Source organism: Sciurus vulgaris (genome assembly GCF_902686455.1).
Source record: "Sciurus vulgaris genome assembly, chromosome: 11".
Taxonomy (NCBI): domain Eukaryota; kingdom Metazoa; phylum Chordata; class Mammalia; order Rodentia; family Sciuridae; genus Sciurus; species Sciurus vulgaris.
Window position 1 is genome coordinate 10,199,956 of NC_136472.1, and position 24,448 is coordinate 10,224,403.

At 39.1% G+C, this 24,448-nt stretch overlaps 1 protein-coding gene across 1 annotated transcript in view; it reads left to right on the top strand.

Annotated features, from left to right (window-relative positions):
* Window positions 1–313: 313 nt before the first annotated feature.
* The window catches only part of LOC306638380 (organic anion transporter 7-like), a gene marked incomplete at both ends in the record, with an annotated part of 29,413 nt that continues 5,278 nt past the window's right edge, over window positions 314–24,448 (top strand). Inside the window, 2 exons of the mRNA XM_079101687.1 lie at window positions 314–437; window positions 2,037–2,104. Of these exons, the coding sequence (XP_078957813.1) occupies window positions 314–437; window positions 2,037–2,104 (192 nt within the window). The remainder of the gene's footprint in view (window positions 438–2,036; window positions 2,105–24,448) is intronic.

Sequence of the window (24,448 nt, forward strand, 5' to 3'; positions counted from 1 at the left end):
ACTTTTAATTTAAGCATGGGTCTCTTTTTTTTATTGGTTGTGCCCAAAAGACAGCTGATCCTGTGGATCCACACCCATTGTTTTTTCCAGTCCTTTGTGAACTGGGAAAGGCCCCATGATGACTAGACAATATCAATATTTGTGCTATTTTATCTCCTGGAGAAACAACAGATACCCCTCGAGGGGAGGATAACATAATCTTTATTTCTCCAGTATAATCAGAATCAATGACTCCTGGCAATACTTGTAATCCTGACAGAGTTGTGGAACTCTGCCCTAACAATAATCCTGCTGTGCCCTCAGGGAGTGGTCCATGTTTGCCCGTGGGGACCGTACTCCCATTTCTGGGGTTAAAATGAGTCGGGCGGAGGCACAGAGTTCCAATCTCCCGCTCCCTGATGTTCCTCGGGACAACGAGGAGATAGTCGGAATGGATTGTGAGTAGGGATCTGTACTATGGGATTCTGAAAGGCCCCATATATTTGAGGGCCCCAGGTTGGGCTGCCCTGGCCGTTTTTTGACTGGGCTGGCATAGGATATCTCTCTATATCAAATCTTGATGTACAATATTTTACCCAGTGCCTTCCTTTTCGGCACGGGGGACATAGACCTGGGGCAGGTTGATTTGTCCCTTGTTGTTCTCCAGTCTTAGGTGTCCCCTTAGGCTTTAATCCTATGGGTTCTTCAGGGCAGTCTCTTCTGAAGTGCCCTCCTTGCCCACACTTAAAGTATATTATTCCTTTTGCTCTTGATTGCCCCTGATTTGGCCCATGAAGAGCAGCAGCTATTACTTGCCCTGTAATGACTGCATCATTGATATCCCTGCAGACCTTTATATAGGTACTTAAATCTTTATTTTTCCATGGTTTTATAGCCTTTTCAACCATCTGTTTGCTTGCTCATAAGCTAATTGTTTTATTAAAGGCATTGCTTGTTCTGAATCAAATACTCTAGCAGCAGTTTGGATTAATCTATCAACAAAATCTGCAAATGGTTCGTTACTTCCCTGAATCACCTTGGACAACTGCCCTTGTAAATCTCTTGTCCCTTGAATTAACTTCCAGGCTTTAGTGGCAGCAGCAGCAATTTGTGGGTACACCCCAGGATCATAAATAATCTGCTGTTGAATACCTTCATAGTTTCCTTCTCCTGTTAGCATTTCTACATTTCTTTGGGGAAAGCCTGCGGCAGCGTTACAGCATACTGTTTCTAATGAGGCTTCCTGCCATGCAGTTTTCCACACTGGGTACTGCCCCCCTGATAGCACAGCTTTACATAGCCTTTTCCAATCTTCCAGCACTAGATTTAGCCCCATACTGATTCCAACATACTAATTGTAAATGGGGCCTGTGGACCGTATGTAGCCACTGCCTCCTTAAAATTTTTTACTGTTTTGAAATCCAGAGTTTGGTGGAATCTTTGTCTATTTTGGTCCTCTAGTACAGGGAAGAATTGTGGGACTGCTGAGGTTTCCTTAAGGGGGACTTCTTCTCCCCATGGTGAAAAACCCATCTGATTTATAGCATGAGCTAACTCCTCCCAAGGGTACCTTGGGGGATATAGGGGGCAGGCTGCTTGGGGGGAAGCTGCTGCCTCCAGGAAGGGATTGGTATTCCTTCCTGATATAACTGATGGGGGTGACCGTGTCCTTGATGCTCTTTCTAATTCCTCCCCAGTCAGCCCCTCCTCCTCTTCTTCCTCTTTATGAGAAGTTACACTTAGTTGTTTCTTTATCTCTTCCAGACACATATTTCCTTTTTATACTAAAGTTATTATTTTACCTTTTTTAGATGTTAGGCATTCCTTAATGAGCTGCCACATGGGCAAAGTACCTCTAGGTAATGGGGATTGCTTTTCTGCTTTAATAAGATCCTCTTTATCATGTTCCCATTGTGGAATATTTAGGACTCCCTCTTCCAAAAACCAAGGACTAAACTTGGCCAACGTGGTTACATATGCTGTCACAGTAGATGGTTTCACGGCAGTCCCATTAGCCTTAAATACATCTTGTATGATTCTTATCATTTGATTTCTAGCACTTGTGACCCCATTCTGGAGTTATGAGACCTCCCTTTACCAGGGTGATGTGGCCTCCTTTACTGGGGTAATGTAGACTCCCTTTACTGAGATATGTGGTCCCCTTCACCGGGACCCTGGGGTCCCTTTCACTGGGACTGTGGGGTCCTTTTCACCAGAACTGTGGGGTCCCTTCACTGGGACTGTGGGGTCTCTTCACTGGAACTGTGTGACCTCCCCCTTATACACTCTGGCCAGAGATTTCTGGGAGGTTATCCTACAGTTTTCCTATAGCTTACTTTAAGTTACTTAGTTTTCCTTTAGCTTACCGTAAGTTACTTACCTGGGAGGACACAGAAGGAGAAAGAAGTACCCCGTACGGGCCACCACTTGTTCCATCCAGCGGAACCGGCACAGAGAAAGGAGACACCACCAATCTTTAGTTGATGAGATTTATTGCGTCCTCCCTCTTTTTCTGCCTCCTTTGTTCTCCCACTATCTCCCATCTCCCTCTCTCCTCCCCCAGGCTCCTAGCTTATCAGCCAATTATAGCAAAGCTTTCTCTCATGCAGGAGAGCATGTAGAGGACTATCAGCATAGCACTATATGAATCCCGAGCTGTCCATGTGCGGCATGATATTAGATAGCCAATCCTAGAGCCTGGCGTTAACACGTCATAAGTCTCCTAGGAACTAGTAAGCAAGCAACCTTTTTGGGTACTTTCTTATTTTGGTATAAAATGTGCCCTTTGGCTCACTGCCAGGCGCCATCTTGTCCAAGACGGCCCTCAACAATATAGAATGGAAACTCCTGCTTTTTTACTGAGTCTGTGTGTGATGTGTTTTTTCCCATCCTTTCACCATTAGTCTCTGGGTGTCTTTTTCTATGAGATGAATCTCTTGAAGGCAGCATATTGTTGGGTCTTTCTTAAAATCCAATTGCCAATCTGTGTCTCTTGATTAATGAGTTTAGGCCATTAACACTCAGGGTTATTATTGAGTTATAATTTGAATTCTCCATGATTTTGGCTTATTTTTGGTTTTGAACTTGACCCAGTTTCTCCTTTGATTGGCTTTTCCTTTAGTGTCATTCCTCTCTTTGCCAATCTACATTGTTGTTTCTCATTTCCTCCTATGGAATATTTTGCTGAGAATGTTCTATAGTTCAGGTTTTCTATTTATAAATTTTTTACCTTCCATTTATCATGGAAGGTCTTTATTTCTTCATCAAATCTGAAGGTTAGTTTTTCAGGATATAAGATTCTTACTTGGCATCCATTTTCTTTCAAAGCTTCGTATGTATTGTTCTAGGCCCTCCTAACTTTTAGGGTGTGAAATGAGTGATCTGCTGATATCCTTATCGATTTTCTCCTATACATAATCTGATATTTTTCTCTCACAGCCTTTAAAATTCTATCCTTATTTTGTATGTTGGGCATTTTCATTTTAATATGCCTTGGTGTGGATCTGTTGTGATTTTGTGTATTTGGTGTTCTGTAAGCCTCTTGTATTTCATTTTCCATATCATTCTTCAAATTGGGGGAATTTTCTGATATTACTTCATTGAATAGATTGTTCATTCCTTTGGTTTGTATCTCTGTGCCTTCCTCAATCCCGATAATTTTTAAATTTGGTCTTTTCATGTTATTCCATAATTCTTGGAGATTCCCTTCATGATTTCTTAACATCTCTGTGTGGTCAACTTTCTTTCCAGTATTAAATATTTTGTCTTCACTGTCTGAAGTTCTGTCTTCCAAGTGATCTAGTCTGCTGGTGATGCTTTGTAATGAGTTTTTAATTTGGTTTTTTGTTTCCCTCATTTCAAGATTTCTGTTTCATGTTTTTTCAGAATCTCTATCTCTTTATTGAAATAATCTTTTGCTCTCTCTGGAAGCCACTGCTGCAGATGCCCCTGCCATGGCCCAGAGGTCTTCTGGGGGTTGCAGCTGCCCCTAAAGCCACTGCTGCAGACACCCAGAGGTCTTTTCTCTGGGGCCGTGGCCATCACCCAGAGGTATTCTCTTGGGGCACAGCTGCTCCTGGTGCCACTCGCACAGGTTTCTGGAGGGCTTTCCTCCACGTGGTGCTGCTGTTGCCCACACTGTCATGGGTGCCCAGAGGTCTGCAGATCTCAACACTACCTCAGAGGCCAGAGGTCTTTCCTCCAGGTGCAGGGCTGGGCTGACATCTACCCTGCAGCCTCTGCTGCTGCTTCTACCACCGACACAACTGCCACCCAAGATACTGCCACTCCCCAGAGGTCACTAGGAGGTCTTTTCTCTTGGTGTCCCTGCAGCTGCAGCCAGAGCAGCCACCACCACAGCCAATGCTGCCACAGTCCCCCCACCAGCTGCCAGTGCCACCAAAGACTGCAGCTGCTGCTGACTCCCTGTGGCACATAAAACTAGTCCTTCTATTTCTCTTCAGACTCGTGGCTGGGATTACTTAGAAAAGCTTCATAATAATGAGATGTAGGTATCACTTATTAACTGATTTTTTGCCCTTCAAGTCATTCTATAGGAAATATATGTTTTGTGGTTTATAGTTTGAAGCTGTAGCTCAATTCAGCATAACAGAGAAACTCGTCCATGGGAAACAGAGTCTAAGGTTTGTGGGCTGGAAGTTTCCTGGGGAAAATGGCAGGACTCAGTAGAGGGAGGAGCTGAAGTGTGAGATAGTCACAGAAAAGACCTAAACCAAACCACAGAGAGCTCTGTAGCTGAGATGGCCTGATGGTGTTTCCCTCAACAGAGGCAAGAGACGCAGACTCTACACCCCTCCCTTCATTAGTCTGTCAATGCAGGACACCCAGGAAGTGGGTGTCCACCCTCACAGAGAGGACAGAGCCACTAACCCTTCAGATCTGAAGGCAGAGGCGAGAAGGCAGCTCACCACACATTTAGACAGCACACAAGAGTGTCTACCACACCTACTGGCACTTGGTTAGTTTCTGGGGATTCACTGATGAAAAAGACTCCCCTCCCAGAGGAGGGAAAACCATGGTATGACCTGTCCTGCACTTAACATTGTTACATTATAGTACATTATTAGGAGATCCTCTAAACTAATATGCGGACAATTTCCATGTGGGAGGTGTTCAGATTTTACTCAGTAGTGTACAAGTAGCATAAAAAATTTGCTTTAAAGACAAGGAATTAGGCTGCACAAAAAAATGTAACTTAGCAAAAGTACAGCTTCGCCTCATTTAGAACCCCAGTTCTGCATCATGGCAGATGGGTTTGTACTGCCAGTTATTTCAAGTTTAAATTAATTTAGGCAGTTCAGAATATTTGCTCCTCTTTGTTTTCCCCAACAATGGAACCTAATTGACAAAGGAGGAAGGCAGTCTGTCCCCCTAGCCGCTGCCTCAGTATAACTCACCTCATCATGTCTCACTGATCTGCCTGAGGCTCTCTCTCTCTCTGGTATTTTCCCAAGGGCTCAGTTCCTACAATATTCCACTAAGGGGAACCTCGAGATTTAGAAACGCTCAGTCCTCAGTTCTTTAAAGGTTCCCTTGGGCTACTCATGCCTTACCAACTTGGGTCGGTTATCATGCTCTGAAGGTGATGTCTGACCTTTTAAAAAACCCATTTCCATTCACTCACCACACGAAAAGGACCTAATGAATTCAGGAGAAGTCACTGGGGGAGGCAAGGATAAAGATTTATTTGGTAAGACAGGAAGACTGGGGACTAGACAAGCTTATCGCAGATTTTAAGCTCCCTTTAAAAAAATGTATTCTTTTTAGTTATATACAATACCTTTATCTTTGGGTTAAAATGATTGATGAAACCTGATAGTTGGAGAGCTGTTGATTTGTGGTCTTCTTGAAGGGAGATGAGAGGGATTAGCTAAGTTTTTCAGGTAAGGCAAACTTGTGCTGCTACTTTCAATGATTATCAAAAATTTACAAGGTCTGGGTGCTCAGGGAGGTGTGGGCTCTTTCTAGAGAATGATAACCATCGGCATGGCTACAATTTTACCCACTGTCAATACTCCATCCCACACTTCTGTGGGTTAAGGGGTGATGGCGGCTCTGCTAATTCCTCTTGAAGGTGGGAAAGGAGGGGTGATCATGGAATGGAACTGCGTAACCTGGAGGTATAAATATTGGAGGATCTGAAGGCATAAGCGAGCCATCCTGTAAATCCTGAATGTGCTTACACATTCTTTGATTGCATAACCTGCTTCCCTCCTTTATCAATGCAACCTCTATCTTGGAATACTGAGTTTTAGCTTCTTTTAAAGCACTTTGTAGCCAAGTTTAATTCCCGTTCAGGTTTAACTTTGCTCTCTCATTACTCCTGCACCAGATTTGTTTGGTATTCATGAAATCTCCCCATGCTTCAGGGAAAACAACTGTATGGTATGATTTTGTATTCCTTTCCAATAATACTGACCCATCCCCACACCAAAAATATTGTTTTACATTGGGGTTTTAATGATGGGCCACATGAAACTTAAGTTAATATTCCTGTGTTCTAGAGTAAAAAATCAAGTTCTTTTGGGGGGGTTCAGCCTCTGTGCGGATCCCATTTGGGATGGTCCATCTCCTTCCTACCGGGATTGTCTCCATTCCCACTAGCTGTACCACTTTTTAAGAGTCTTCTCATATAGTTTCCAAGTAGGACTTCAAAGGAGGTTGTCCCTAAATATTTATTACACTCCCTATGAGTAAACATGTCCAATCAGCCCAGAACTAAAGGGCAAATTAGAAGGAATCAAAGTGGGACATACTCGTACAGAGGATTTGCCCTCACTTAGATGGGCCAGCTTGCATCCCAACATCGGTATTCAGAGTCAAAGAGGAAGTTTTTTCAAGGATGTGAGAAAGTAACCTCCCCATGAGGTTATCAGAGGGAAAGCATAAATGTTACCAGTTCATGTTGCCAAGCCTTCATTTTATCTTGAATACTTACTGAGATCTTCTGCTGGAGTGATGGTCCAGGAGTCAGATGACTTGCTAGAATGGGTGAGTCAGCTGACGCAAACTTCACTCACATGTGGTGTACCCACAGATTTACTCTGGATAATTTGACAAAAGAACAGGTTCTTAGAAGTACTTCCCAGGGTCTGATCCCCTTTGCCATTAGCTGTTGGTCTGGTCTTTGTTCTTCCATCTTAGAAGTACTAGGTTGCCAGGTTGAGATGGATGGAGTGGCATGTGAGTGGGATATGCAGACATGTTGGAAGCAAACTCAGGACTGGGAGTTAGTATAGTCCCTGATGTATTTACATACTGAGTTCTATCTGATCCTTTAATGTTCTTATTTTGGGGACAGTTTGAAATGGCCCACCTTACAGTGTTTGGAAAAGACTCAATTTGAATCTGAAATAGGGCAGTTGGCAGTGACTTACCTAAAGGTAAACTGGTCTCTTGACAGGCAGTTACTTTCCTGTAAAGTGTGATTCATTTTCTCACTTTTCCTGTCAACAGAGGCCTCCAAGAAGAGTACAGATGTACTAGGCCCTTTTGAGTGACAGGCGAGACAAATGGAGATTGGTCATCAATTTGAATTGCATCAGGGAGTCAAATCCTGGGAGAACTTTCTTTCAAAGTTCCTTTTCAACTTCAAATGCTCATTTACTACAAACCAGGTAGGCATGTGCCCACCCAGAAAGAGCATTCATGAAAACTTAGAGATTTCCATAGTTTCCTGGGGCTCAGGGTCTTTGAGTGAAATCAATTCTCCATTCTTCAGTTGGGTCATTCCCCTCATGTGGAGGTCTGACCATTGTGCCTTCCTTTGGATTTTATTTGTCTTATCACAGGCAGTTTTGAGTGACATGTTGAGTAGTTCTTGTAAATTGGATCCTATAATATATTTCTGTGTGCATTGGAGGGTGGCATCCCCCCATCCAATCAGTGCTGTTGTGGAAGTCTTGTCAGTTTACAGAAGGGTTTCTAGAATCTGAATCACTCCCTGAGCATTGCATTTCCATTCAGGGACTGTTTGCTCAAAGTGAAGCCCTATTCTTTAGTCCTTTCTTTATCAGTATATAAAGGTGTATTTTGAGATGTCAGTCTGGGGAAGCAGAGGTCCAATGAGGTCTGTGGAGTCACCGATCCTGGTTGTCTGCCTGGATGCTCCATCAGCCAGTTTGTCTTTCATATTTACTAGGCTCTCCAGACCATCTGTTGGTCATAACAATATATTATTGCCAGCCCCTAGTAACAACATGTTTTCAGGGACACGTTTGACTTCTCTGTTATCTACAGTAAGACGTCCCCTTTCATTCCACAAGATCCCATGGGAATATATTACCCCAAAGGCATAACATGAATCTGTGTACACGCCCAGCTGCTTTAGCTTCTAGGAGGCAGTACTTTAGCCTCCAAGGTTTCCTGCAAGGTTGCTACTGCATGCCTACCCAATACTTAACCTGGTTCATAAAACTGTTCCCTCTGCAATGAGTGCTAACTTGGGGCTGAGCAGAGATGGATCAGAGAGATTAAACTGATTGGCATGCTCTAGTTCAATAATCTGCAGGCAATTAATTTGGGGTGGGGTGGGGTTTTGGAATCAAAGGCCTCATTTGGGAGGAATGTGGCAGTAACCTGTGCGGTAGAATGGCTTGGTATATTCCTATTCTTGAGGTGAGCCAATGACCTTTTTTATTCCAATCAGGAGAGGACATGGTGGGGCACATACACAAAGGTTTTTATAAAATGAATTTTTCTGTCACCTGTGGAACATTAGAAGTGGCTGCAAACTCTCACAAGCAGAGAGGCCATTCCTTAGCATGTGATCCATGTTTGGAAAAATATTGATTAGAAGTGATGGGAGTAGACACACTTGCCTAACTCATGGTCTGGTTGTTCACTATTGTTTGTGTTGGGTTTTCATAGATTCCCTTTTTCAGGTTAAGGAAACTCTTCAATTGGGAGGATTTTTTTTTTTTTTTAATGAATGACAGATTCTGTCAAATGCTTTTCCCGGGGATATTGAGAGGGTCCTATTATCCAATCAAGCTAATTAACAAAATTAACATATCCAGCTACATCCTCCAGTTCTGTCCATGTTGTCCCAATGCGCCTTCTTCATGGAGGCTTTGTGTTATTCCATGTATATATACACCACATTGTTAATCCATTTATCTGTTGATACGCATTTAGGTTGCCTCCATATCCTGGAGATTGAACAATACACTTTTGAATGATCAATGGGTTATTGAAGGAATTGGGGAGAAATTTAAAAATTCTTAGAATCAAATTAAAATGGAAACACAATCTACCAGAATCTGTGGGTTACAGTGGAGGTATTCTGAGAGGGAAGGTTATAGTCATGAGTGTCTGCATAAAAACCAACTAGGCAGATCTCAAATAAAATGCTCAATAGGGGCTGGGGAGATATCTCAGTTGGTAGAGTGCTTGCCTGGCTAGCACAAGGCCCTGGGTTCAATCCCCAGGACAACCAAAAAAAAAAAAAAAAAAAAAAAAAAAAGACTCAATAGTGCATCTCAGTAAAAATGAAAGAAAATCAATGTCAAAACTAGTAGAAAAAAAGAAATAAAGCATATCACAGCTGAAATTAATGAAATATAAACTGAAAGAACAATACAATGAAACAATTAAACAAAAGTTTGGTTGTTTGAAAAGATAAACAAGATTGATAAACCCTCAGCCAAACTAACCAAAAGAAAGAGGGAAAATTCAAAAATTAATAAAATTACAGACAAAAAGGGGATATTGGAACAGATGTCACTGAAATTTAGAGAATCATTGGGGATGACTTTGAAAACTCATATTCTACTAAATTGGAAAATCTAGAAGAAATGATAAAATTTCTGGACACATATAATCTTCAAAATCCTCAACATGCAGTTGAAACAGTAATGAAAATTCTCCCAACAAAGAAAAGTCAAGGACCAAATGAGTTTCCTCCCGAATTTTAGCACATCTTTAAAGAAGAGCTAAAATTAATGTTTCTCACTCTATTCCACATAAGAAAAGGGTGGGGGAAGGAACACTTTCAAATTAATTCCTCAAAGTCAGCATCACCTTGGGAGCAATACCAGATAAGGATACAACAACAACTAAAAAGGAAAATTACAAACCAATATCTTTGATGAACAATTCATAAGAATCCTCAATGAAGTGCTTGCAACCTAAATTCAATAGCGCATTTGAAATATTGTATGCCATGATCAAGTTGGAGGGATGTTTCAAAATATGCAAATCAATAAGTGTAATGCATAAATAGAAATAAAGATAAAAGCACATAACCATCTCAATTGATGTAGAAAAAGTCAGGGATACATAGAGGAAATTTATCTCAATGTAGCAAAAATTATATATGAAAAACTCATATCCAACATCATGCTGAATGGGGAAAAACCGGAAATACTTACTCTAAGATCAGAAATGAGAGAAAGATGTCCACTCTTACCATTCTGTACAATAGAATACTTGAAATTTTAGCCAGAGGAAGTAGGCAAAAGAAGGACATAAAAGGGATACAAAGAGGAAGAAGGAAATACGGTTATCCTTTTTTGCAGATCACATGATCCTATGCTTAGAAGATCCTAAAGGCTCCACTAGAAGGCTTCTAGATCTAATAAACATACCCAAAAAAGTGCAAGACACAAAACCAACATACAAAAATCAATAGTTTTTTTTTTATACACCAATACTGAACAAGCTGAGAAAAGAAATCAGGAAAAAATTCCATTCATAATAGCAGGGGGAAAAAAAAAACTAAGAACACAACCACTCAAAGAGGCAAAATAACTTTATATTGAATATTTTAGAACACTGAAGAAAGAAATTAAAGACACTAGAAAATGGAAAGACTTCCCATGTCCATGGATTGAGAGAGTATTGTCAAGTGGCCATATTACTGATGAAATCCCCATTCAAATATCAATGACATTCTTCACAGATCTTGAAGAAGAAATTCAAAAATTCACATGGAAGCAAAAAAGATCCCAAATATCCAATAATTCCTGAGCAAAAATAGCAATGCTGAAAGCATTACAATACTCAATTTCAAAACACGCTACAGAACCACAGTAACAAAAAATGCAAGGTACTGTCGGAAAAACAGATACATTGACCAAGGGAAGAGAGAACAGAGACAAGCCCATACAGCTAGAGCCATATGTTCTTGACACTGGAATCAAAAATATGCATTGGAGGAAAACTCCTCTCTTTACAAATGATGCTGGGAAAACCGGACTTGCACCTGTAGAAGACTAAACAATAGTCCCAGTAATGGTTGATTTGAATTGTCAAGTTGATTGGATCAAGAGATGCTGATGATTAAGAGGCCTCTGGGTGAGTCAGTCAAGATGTTTCTATGAATAATTGGCATGTGGGACAGTGAACTGAACTGGAGACCCTCCCTAAGTGTAGGTAGTACCATCCAATAAGATGGTGCTTGGATGAAATAGGATTCCAGTACTCAGGATATAATCTCAAGAATTAATAAATAGAACTTTATCAAATTAAATTTCTTCACAGTAAAGGAAGTAAAGGGAAAATTATCAGAGTGAAGAGAGAGCCTACAGATTAGGAAAAGATCTCTGCTGGCCACTCTTCTAATAGAGAATTAATGTATAAAATACATAAACTCAGACTTAACAACCCAAATCCAAAGAACCCAATCAATAAGTGGGCAAATGAACTGAGCAGACACTTCTCAAAAGAAGAAATTCAAATGGCCAATAAATGGATGAAAAAATATTCAACATCTTTAGTTTTCAGGCAAATGTAAATTGAAACTACACTGAGATTCCATCTTATCCATCAAGTCAGAATGACTACCATCAAGAAAACCAAAAGCAATAAATGCTGGTGAGGATGTGAGGAAAAAAGGAACACTTCCACACTGTTGGTATGAATGTCAATTAGTATAACCACTATGAAAATCAGTCTGGAGGTTCCTCAAAAATCTAAAAACAGAACTATCTGGAGATTCAGCTACACGACTCCTACACCTGAAGGAATGAAAGTCAACATGCTATAAAGATACTTTCATATCCATGTTTACCAGAGCACAATTCACAAGAGCCAAGTCATGGAATCAGCCCGTATGTCTGTCAATGGATAAATGAATAAATAAAATTGGGTATATTTACACAACAGAATATTAGCCACCCATAAAGAAGAATGAAATCATATCATTTGAAGAAAAATGAATGAAACTGGAGTTCATGTTTGTAAGGAAAAATGCAGCTCAGCTTGGGACCCACAATGGCTCCGGCTCTTAAATCCGACTGGCACTCCATACACCCCGTGTGATTCGCGGTCCAACAATAGCACCAAGAAATCCACAATGGACACAGGACCTCATGCAAGAGACTTTAATATGCAGATAACTAGAGCGTCTGCTCTGGGGTTGGAAAGAAGGGAAAGAGAAAAATGGCATGGACGCTTCTCCCAGATATTGGAATCTCCCAGGCTGGAATGAACCAATGGCAGAGGAGAATATTTGCAAGCTGACTGATGAACCAATAGCTAGCCAGGACGTTCAGACTGACAAGCTAGGATGTAACGTGGGAAGCAGGAAATATCTGTAGCATAGACCAGAAATTCCTGCAATATAAGGGGTGGGCAGAGCAGCTTTCAGATTGGCAAGTTAGGTTGTGGTGCAATGGAAGGGGCGGGAGATCAGCTTTGTATTATAATATTGTTAAACAAAATAAGTCAAAGACAAAGTTTTGTATATTTTCCTTTGTTAAGTGTATTCTTGGGTGGAAATTACAACAAATATAATAGGGAGAATATTAGAGAAGAGGGAGTGGATGGGTGAGGGAAGGGTGAGGGAGGATAATTTGGGATTGACTATAATTAACTCTGCAGGAACAAATATACCATTATTCTGTATAATTAAAATGTGCTATTGAAATAATAAAATGCATATTCAAATAGCATAATATTTATATTGTAGAATTGCTTACATTAATTACTTTTTCCTTGAGATTCTCAACACGATCTATCAAATACTGATCATTTGTTGTCACTGTCTTAAATGGCATATTATTATTACCTTTTTCTGCAAATGAAAGCATGCTCTGTAATTCAACACAAAAATGGTGCCAATCATAAGCACTATCGTGTTCTCCTGATACTTTTTTGTTTCTATGGCCCAAAGATGGCATGATGGTATATGGAAATTATCTTTGACACATAGATGATGAATTTCCATAAGTATGGAGCAAGGAGAGATAGCAGGAAGAAAAAAATATAGCAGAAATAGAAAATAAAACAAAAGCAATAGAAAAATAATAGCAGGTTGGTTTTTTAAAAGATAAACAATAAGGATAAATCTTTCAGTAGGTGAAAGAAAATAAGAAGACACAAAATCGGAAATGAAAGAAGAGCTATCACTACTGTCATCAGAGATTACTATGAATCATTATATGCCAACAAATTGGAAAATTTAGCAGAAATGAAGAAAGTCTTAAATATATATAACCCACCAAGATTGGGTCAAGGAAAACAGAGAAGTCTGAAAGACCATTATCAAGTAAGGAGACAGAAAAATCCTCCCAACAAAGAAAAGCCCAGGACAAAGTGGTTTTACGGGTTAACTCTACATTGAAGATGGATTAAATCAATCTTTCTGAATCTCTTCCAGAAAAGAGAAGAGGGAACACTTTCAAACTCAATGAGGCCAGAATGGATCTGAAACCATAAGATAAAAATGCCACAATAAAAACAAAACCCAAAAAACTATAGGCCAATATCCCCAAGAACATAATACAAAACTTTTCCAAGAAGATACTAAAACACTGAATTCAACAGAACTTTAAGAATCATATCACAGATGCTGCTCCCCTCTGCCATAGGCCTTCTCCCGGGCGCAGCTGTGCCTGACGCTGCTGCTGCAGTTGCCCAGAGGTCTTTTCTCTGAGTGGTGCTGCCATCTACACTGCTGCTGCCAATGCTTCTGCTGCCCCTAATACCACTGCCACCTATTCTACTGCCACCCCTGAGGTCACCTGGAGGTCTTCTCTTTGGGTGCCACTGCCGCCGCAGTCACTGATCCCCCACCTGCTACCAACATCACTGAAAACTGCAGCTGCTACTGACCCCTGCCAGCTGCCACCAATCCCCAACACTACTGCTTCCACCACTGTCCAGAAGTCCACTGCCAGGGATACTCCAGGTTTGGTTGCATGTAGCCACATCCTACTGGAGACATCTGCCAAGACCTGAGAGGTTGGGATTGCCAGTGGGTTTGCTGCTACCACCATCTTGGGGTGTAGCTTCCCCTGTTCAGGGAATGCTGGACAGGACCTGGAGGTTCAGTGTTGGGGTGCCTTCCTCCTAGGAGTGCTGGTGGCTACCATCTAGTTGCTCTTTCTTAAGATTGCTCATCCCTGGTGTTCTTTCTCCAAATTTTTATGACATTGAGATTTTGGGACTACAACATGGCAGAATGCAGGATATCTGAAAGCCAGATCTGTGGGATAGTGACTGTCCTGCCAGCACAAGTCTGAGCCAGGCAGTCTAGTGAGAAGTAAAATACAGGGCTGAGAAACTTTCCAATGCCAACAGAGAGAGTTGTTCAATTTTCCATTGAGATTTATTTTATTTATATTTTTTCATCTCTAACATTTCTCCCTACCACATTTGGAGCAAGGTATTTTTCATGCATCAGTCTGATGAGGATGATGATATATGCATGATGTTTTGTAGTTCTGTTGTATATTCTTGTATTTTAAATTTTATCACTTTATATGTATTCTTCCTCTCATTTGTCTGTTTTCCTGTATTCCTTTTCTACATTTTCTCCACCTAATGGCCAATGTTTGTTGGTTCATCTTCCACTGTTCCTGTGCATTTTAACTTCTAGTTTCTCTATTTCTTCCTAATGAACATTGCATCCTACACTATTTCTGTTCTCTCTTTGTCCACCATTTGAAACACTAAACCTTTTTTAGCAAATTTTTGGTTTATGTTGTAGACAGTGATTGAAATCATCCTTTCTGTTTATAGTGAGAAAGTAGTAGATACCTTGGTGGGCGTTCTTAGATTTAAGGCTATATATTGTTTACACTGTGTGCTGTTGATATTGGTCTCCCTTTTAAAGGTTGGGTATTGGAAATCTTCAGGACAATATAAGTCTACAGGGTGGAATCTGCACTGCCTTAGATCCATACAACTTGATGGAAAAACACACAATCAAAATGAAAAGACAAGGGAACAAAGTGCCGCAAATATACCAAGATGCCCCAAGAAAAGAATTCACTAACACAGTAAAAGAAATTTCTGAGAAGGAGTTTAGAATGTAAATTTTTAAGTTGATCTACAAAGTAAATGACTGTATAAAGACTGAAGTGAAGACAAAATACAGAATGTGAAAGATCACTTCAATATAGAGTTAGAGATTCTGAAAACAAAGCAAAAATTCTCAAAATGAATGACTCAAAAAAACCAAATTATAGAGATTGCTCACTGTCAGGTGTCTATCATCCGCCATTTGCCTGCCTCTCGCCTGTCCATCGCCTGCCTTACCCCTATCCATCACCCAACGATCAAGGTTCACCTCCCGATCGTCCAACAGCTGCCAGCAGATTGACCGCAGACTGCCAGTGGAGAACCAGCTGCCTGCTGCTGCCTGGAAGTTCACTGTTACAGTACCTGCAGGTTTGATTACACGTGGCTGCCGCCATTTTGAGACAATACCCTGGCCGGACTGACCGAGTCCCGTCTCCAGATCCCTCAGCTCAACTGATCACTCCCTGCCTCTGGGGCCCTCACATCAACTGACTGCTCCCTGCCGCCAGGACCCCCAGACCAACTGACTGTGCCCTATCACTGGGAACCCAGACCAACTGATTGCACCGGCCTCCTGGATCCCACAACCACACCAAACACACCCGACCTCCAGGACCACTGCTGGACCAACTGCATCCTGTCTCCAGGACCTCCAGCTGACCACATCCACCCCTGAGCTGCAGCTCCCCATTTGCCAACACATTTGAAAGCCAGAGCAGCCATCTTGGATAATCCTGGAAGCCGTAGCTCCGATCTTTGGGTGGGGAAAATCCCATCCCGAGACGCCTGCTGGAGGCTTGAAGCTCATTGTCAGCTACCTCTCATATATCAGGCTACTGAACACTGGGAGGTTTCATTAGCATATGATTATTATACAGTAGATTTTCTTTTTATTCTCCTTTTTTAAAAAAATACTTAAGTTTTTAACTCCTTACGTTTCTTGCTTTCTTTTCCTTCTGTTTACCTGTTCCCTCAGAATCGCGTTCTCCCTTATTTACATGCTGTTATTGTCCCCATAGGGGCTATTTGGTCTAGGATTGCATAGTGTGTGGTTTGGGCACTGCTAATATTGATCTCCCCTTAAAGAAAGGGTTTTGGAAATCTACAGGGCCACTATAAGCCTATAGGGGGAAATCTGCAATACCCCAGATCTGCAGCGCTAGTACATGAACAACAAGGGAAGAAAATGATCCAAACAAATCTAGATTCTATAGTAATAGAATCCAATGACAGTATGTTAGAAGAAATGTCAGAAAAGGACTTCAGATTATACATGAGTAAGATGATTCGCGAAGCAACGGATGAGATAAGAGAGCAAATGCAGGCAATGAATGATAATACCAATAAGCTGAAAGAGCACCTGCAGGAAGCAAAAGATCATTTCAACAAAGAAATAGAGAGTCTCAAAAAAAAAAAAAAAAAAAAAAAAACCAACAGAAATCCTTGAAATGAAGGAGACAATAAACCAAATAAAAAACTCAATGGAAAGCATCACCAACAGACTAGACCACTTGGAAGACAGAACCTCAGACAATAAAGACAAAATTTTTAATCTTGAAAATAAAGTTGCCCAAACAGAGAAGATAGTAAGAAATAATGAACAGAATCTCCAAGAACTATGGGACATCATGATAAGACCAAATTTAAGAATTATTGGGATTGAGAAAGGCACAGAGATACAAACCAAAGGAATGAACAACCTATTCAATGAAATAATATCAGGAAATTTCCCAAACCTAAAGAATGAAATGGAAAATCAAATACAAGAGGCTTACAGAACACCAAATGCACAAAATCACAACAGATCCACACCAAGGCACATTATAATGAAAATGCCTAACATTCAAAATAAAGACAGGATTTTGAAGGCCGTGAGAGAAAAGAATCAGATTACATATAGGGGGAGACAAATACGGATAGCAGCAGACTTCTCAACCCAGACTCTAAAAGCTAGAAGAACCTGGAACAACATATTTCAAGCTCTGAAAGAACATGGTTGCCAACCAAGAATCCTATACCCAGCAAAACTAACCTTCAGATTTGAAGATGAAATAAAATCCTTCCATGATAAACAAAAGTTAAAAGATTTTACAAATAGAAAGCCTGCACTAAAGAATGTTCTCAACAAAATATTCCATGAGGAGGAAATGAAAAACAACAATGGAGGTCAGCAAAGGGAGGAACTACCTTAGAGAAAAACCACTCAAAGGAGAAACCAAGCCAACTTAAAAACCAAAAATGAGTCAAATGACTGGGAATACAAATCATTTCTCAATAATAACCCTGAACATTAATGGCCTAAACTCATCAATCAAAAGACATAGACTGGCAGAATGGATTAAAAAGAAAGACCCAACAATATGCTGCCTGCAAGAGACTCATCTCATAGAAAAAGACATCCACAGACTAAAGGTGAAAGGATGGGAAAAAACCTACCACGCACATGGACCCAGTAAAAAAGCGGGGTTTCCATCCTTATATCAGATAAAATGGACTTCAAGCCAAAGTTAGTCAGAAGGGATAAAGAAGGACATTTCATACTGCTTAAGGGAACCATAAATCAGGAAGACATAACGATAGTAAATATTTATGCCCCAAACAATGGTGCATCCCTGTACATCAAACAAATCCTTCTCAATTTCAAGAATCACATAGACCACAGCACAATAATTCTGGGCGACGTTAACGCACCGCTGTCACCACTAGATAGATCTTCCAAACAAAATCCAACCAAAGAAAATATAGAACTCAATAACACTATCGATAACCTAGACTTAATACACATATATAGGATATTCCATCGATCAACAAGCAAATTCACTTTTCTCTCAGCAGCACGCGGAACCTTCTCGAAATAGACCATATGTTATGCCACAAAGCAGCCATTACAAAATGCAAAAAAATAGAGATACTGCCTTGTGTTCTATCAGATCATAATGGACTGAGAGTAGAAATCAGAGACAAAGTAAAAAAAGGAAATTACTCCAACACTTGGAGACTAAATAATATGCTATTGAACGAAACATGGATAACAAAAAACATCAGGAAGGAGATTAAAAAATTCTTAGAGGTCAATGAGAATGATGATACAACATATCAAAATCTCTGGGATACCACTGAGATACAGAAAATAATGAGAAGCTACTTTGAAAATCTGTATTCCAACAAAATAGAAAGTACTGGAGACATTGACAAATTTCTAGAGACATATGCTCCTCCCAAACTGAACCAGGAGGACATACACAATTTAAACAGATCAATATCAAGCAATGAAATAGAAGAAGCCATTAAAAATCTACCATCCAAGAAAAGCCCAGGACCAGACGGATTCTCAGCCGAGTTCTACAAGACCTTCAAAGAAGAACTCATTCCAATACTTCTCAAAGTATTCCAGGAAATAGAAAAGGAGGGTACCCTACCAAACTCATTCTATGAAGCTAATATCACCCTCATAACCAAACCAGGAAAAGACACATCAAGGAAAGAAAATTTTAGACCAATATCCTTGATGAATATAGATGCTAAGATCCTTAACAAAATATTGGCAAACCGTATCCAAAAACATATTAAGAAAATTGTGCACCACGATCAAGTGGGGTTCATTCCTGGAATGCAAGGATAGTTTAACATCCATAAATCAATAAACGTAATCCATCATGTCAATAGACTTAAGGATAAGAATCATATGGTTATTTCAATTGACTCAGAAAAAGCATTTGACAATATACAACACCCCTTCATGCTGAAAACACTAGAAAAAATAGGGATAGTAGGAACATACCTGAACATTGTAAAGGCTATTTATGCTAAGCCCATGGCCAACATCATTCTTAATGGAGGAAAACTGAAACCATTCCCTTTAAAAATGTGAACAAGTCAGGGATGTCCTCTTTCACCACTTCTATTCACCCTTGTCCTTGAAACTCTAACCAGAGCAATTAGGCAGACTAAAGAAATTAAAGGGATACGAATAGGAAAAAAGGAACTTAAGCTGTCACTATTTGCGGATGACATGATTCTATATTTAGAGGATCCAAAAAACTCCTCCAAAAAACTTCTGGACCTCATCAATGAATTCAGCAAAATAGCAGGCTATAAAATCAACATGCATAAATCTACAGCATTTTTATACGCAAGCAATGAAACAACTGAAAGGGAAATGAGGAAAACAACTCCATTTGCAATAGCCTTAAAAAAAAAAATACTTGGGTATCAATCTAACCAAAGAGGTAAAAGATCTCTACAATGAAAACTACAAAACACTGAACAAAGAAATTAAGGAAGACCTTAGAAGATGGAAAGATCTCCCATGTTCTTGGATAGGCAAACTTAATATTGTCAAAATGGCCATACTATCAAAAGTGCTATACAGATTCAATGCAATTCCAATTAAAATCCCAATGACGAACCTCACAGAAATAGAGCAAGCAATCATGAAATTCATCTGGAAGAATAAGAAACCCAGAATAGCTAAAGCAATCCTTGGCAGGAAGAATGAAACAGGGGGTATCGCAATACCAGAACTTCAACTATACTACAAAGCAATAGTAACAAAAACAGCATGGTATTGGCACCAAAATAGACAGGTAGATCAATGGTACAGAATAGAGGACACGGACACAAACCCAAATAAATACAATTTTCTCATAGTAGACAAAGGTGCGAAAAATACACATTGGAGAAAAGATAGCCTCTTCAACAAATGGTGCTGGGAAAACTGGAAATCCATATGCAACAGAATGAAACTAAACCCCTATCTCTCACCCTGCACAATACTCAACTCACAATGGATCAAGGACCTTGAAATCAGACCAGAGACACTGCATCTTATAGAAGAAAAAGTAGGTCCAAATCTTCACTTTGTTGGCTTAGGATCAGACTTCCTTAACAGGACTCCCATAGCACAAGAAATAAAAGCAAGAATCAACAACTGGGATAGATTCAAACTAAATAGCTTTCTCCCAGCAAAGGAAGCCATCAGCAATGCAAAGAGAGAACCTACAGAGTGGGAGAAAATCTTTGCCACTCATACTTCAGATAGAGCACTAATCTCCAGACTATATAAAGAACTCAAAAAACTCTAAAACAAGAATACAAATAATCCAATCAACAAATGGACTAAGGAAAAGAACAGACACTTCACCGAAGAAGATGTACAAGCAATCGACAGATATATGAAAAAATGTTCAACATCTTTAGTAATAAGAGAAATGCAAATCAAAACTACCCTAAGATTCCATCTTACCCCAATTAGAATGGTGATTATCAAGAACAGAAGCAACAATAGGTGTTGGAGAGGATGTGGGGAAAAAGGTACACTCATACATTACTGGTGGGACTGCAAATTAGTGCAGCCACTCTGGAAAGCAGATTGGAGATTCCTTAGAAAACTTGGAATGGACCTACCATATGACCCAGCTATCCCACTCCTCGGCCTATACCCAAAGGACTTAAAATCAGCATACTACAGAGATACAGCCACATCAATGTTCATAGCTGCTCAATTCACAATAGCCGGACTGTGGAACCAACCTAGATGCCCTTCAATTGATGAATGGATAAAGAAACTGTGGTATATATATACAATGGAATATTACTCAGCTATAAAGAATAATAAAATTATGGCATTTGCAGGCAAATGGATGAAACTGGAGAATATCATGTTAACTGAGGTAAGCCAATCTCAAAAATCCAAAAGAGGAATGATCTCACTGATAAGCGGATGATGACACTTAATGGGGGGTGGGAGTGGGACAAGAATGGAGGAAGGAGGGACTGTATAGAGGGGAAAGAGAGGTGGGACGGGTGGGGGGGAAGGAAAAAAATGGAATGAATCAAACATCATTACTCTATGTAAATTTATGAATATGCAAATGGTATGCTGTTACTCCATGTACAAACAGAAACAACATATATCCCATTTGTTTACAATAAAAATAAATTAAAAAAAAAAAAAAAGAAGTTAAGGCAAGAGATTGCTTGAGCCCAGGAGCTCAAGGCCAGCCTGGGCAATACAGGAAGACTCCCTGTGTCTCAAAAACAGTTATTTTTTCTTTTGCAATCCTGGGGATCAAACCCAGGGCCTCATGCATACTAGACAAGCACTCTATCACTGAGCTACGTCTCCAGTGTTTTTTGTTTTATTCCGAGACGAGGTCCAGCTAAGTTTCCCAGGCTGGTCTTGAACTTGTGATCCTCCTGCCTCAGTCTCCTGAGTAACCAGGATTATAGGCATGTACCACAGCATCTGGCTCAAAATAAAAAACTTTAAAATATAAAAAAAAAAACCAAATTATAAATTCAATGGAAAGCATCACCAAAAACTAGACCATTTGGAATACAAAACCTCAGGCAATGAAGACAAAACATATAATATTGAAAATGATGCTGACCATGTAGAGATAATGGTAAGAATCCATGAACAGAATTTCCAAGAGTTTGGGATAATACAAAAAGACCAAATTTAAGATTTATCGGGATTGATGAAAGAGCAGAGATACAAACCAAAGGAATGCACAATCTTTTCAATGACTTAATATCAGAAAATTTCCCAAACATAAAGAATGAAATGGAAAGTCAAATACAAGAGGCTGACGGGACCCCAAATGTGCAAAATTACAGCAGACCCACACCAAGACACATTAGAATGAGAATGACTAAAATAAAAAATAAGGATAAAATCTTAAAGACCATGAGAGGGAAAAAAATTATGTATAGGGAAAAACAACTTGAATTTCAACTGATTTCTCAACCCAGACCCCCAAAACTAAGAGGTCATGGAAAGACATATTTCAAGCTCTGAAAGAAAATGGATGCCAACCAAGAATTTAGTATCTTGCAAAATTGTTTCAGATTTAAAGGTGAAATAAAAACATTTTTATGATAAACAAAAGTTAGAAGAATTCACAATTAGAAAACCTGCCTATAAAACATTCTCAACAAAATATTCCATGAGGATGAAGTGGAAAAAAAAACCCCGAAAATCAGCAAAGGGAGGAACTACACTAAAGGAAGAGTCAATCAAAGGATAAACTAAACTAAATTAAAAACTAGAAACAAATGAAAATGACCAGGAATACAAATCATATCTCAATAATAACCTTGAATGTTAATGGCCTAAACTCATCAATCAAAAGACATAGACTGGCAGATTTGAATAAAAAACAAGACTCAACAATATGCTATCTCCGTGAGACTCACCTCATAGGCAAAGAAAACCACAGACTGAAGGTGAAAGGATAGGAAAAAGATATCACTCATATGGATTGCATAAACAAGTAGGAATTTCCATCCTCATATCAGATAAAGTGGACTGCAAGCCCAAGTTAACAAGAAGGGGGGAAAAAAGGTCATTTCATTATGAAATTATATATCAGGAAGACATAACAATGGTAAATATTTATGTCCCAAACCATGGAGCATCTATGTATATCAAAAAAAACCCTTCTCAATTTCGAGAATCAAATAGATCATAACACAATAATACTGGGTAACATTAACACACCTCTTTCACTACTGGACAGATCTTCCAAACAAAAACTAAATAAAGAGACTCTAAAACTAAATAATGCAATCAATGATTTTGACTGATGTATTAATGCATTATACTGTCCTATACAACTAATTAGATTTTTAAAATGATGGGCTGGGGTTGTGGCTCAGTGGCAGGGTGCTTGCCTAGCATGTGTTCAATTCTCAGCACCACATAGAAACAAAATAAAGGCCCACTGACAACTAAAATATAAAAAAATTTAAAAATTTAAAAAATTTTAATGAAATAAATAAAAATAAATCAAAAACTAAAATAAAAATAAAATACACTATTTTTAAGGTCAAAAATATAATTTAGACTTGAGACATATGTAGAATATTTCATCCATCGACAAATGAATACATGTTTTTCTCTACAGCACATCAATCCTTCTCTAAAATAAACCATATCTTATGCCACAGAGCAACTCATAGTAAATACAAAAAAAAATGGAGATAATACCCTCCATTCTATCAGATCATAATGGACTGAAATTAGAAATCAACAACAAAGTAAAAAATAGAAGCTACTGTAACACCTGGAGAATAAATAATAGGCTATTGAATGTGAATGGATTCTCAGTAAAAAAAGCAGGGGTTTCCATCCTCATATCAGACAAAGTGGACTTCAAGTCAAAGTTACTCAGAAGGGATATAAAAGGACATTTCATGCTACTTAAAGGAATCTAAATCAGCAAGATATAAGGATCATAAATATTTATGCCCCAAATAGTGGCTAATGCATGTATGTCAAGAAAATCCTTCTCAATTCAAGGAACCAAATAGACCACAACACAATAATACTGGGTGACTTTAACAAACCTCTCTCACCACTGGATAGATCTTCCACATAAAAACTGAAAAAAGAAACCATAGAACTCAATAATACAATCATTGATTTAGTCTTAACAGACATATATAGAATATTCCATTCATTAATGAGTGAATAAACTTTTTTATCAGAAGCACATGGATCCTTCTCTAAAATAGACCATATGTTATACTACAAAGCACCCTTTAGCAAATACAAAAAAATAGAGATACTACCTTTTATTCTATTAGATCATAATGGAATGAAATCAGAACTCAATGATAAAATAAAAAATAGAAATTACTCCAAAAGCTGGAGACTAAATAATATGCTATTGAATGATTCATGGATAGCAGAAGACATCAGGTAGTAGATAAAAAAAAATTCTTAGAGGTAAATGAGAACAATGATACAACATACCAAAATCTCTCGGATACTATGAAAGCAGTAATAATAGGGAAATTCATTGTATGGAGTGTATTCAATAAAAGAACAGAAAGTCGCCAAATAAATAACCTAATATTACAGCTCAAAGCCCTAGAAAGAGAAGAAAAGATCAACACCAAAACAGTAGAAGACAGGAAATAATTAAAATCAGAGCAGAAATCAATGAAATTGAAACAAAAGAAGCAATTGAAAAAATTGACAAAACAAAAAGTTGGATCTTTGAAAAAATAATCAAAATTGATAAACCCTTGGTCACACTAATGAAGAGAGGGAGAGAGAAAACTCAAATTACTAAAATTCATGATGAAAAAGAAAATATCATGACAGACACTATTGAAATACAAAACATAATTAGAAGCTAATTTGAAAATCTACACTCCAGCAAAATTGAAAAGCTTGAAGACATCAACAGTT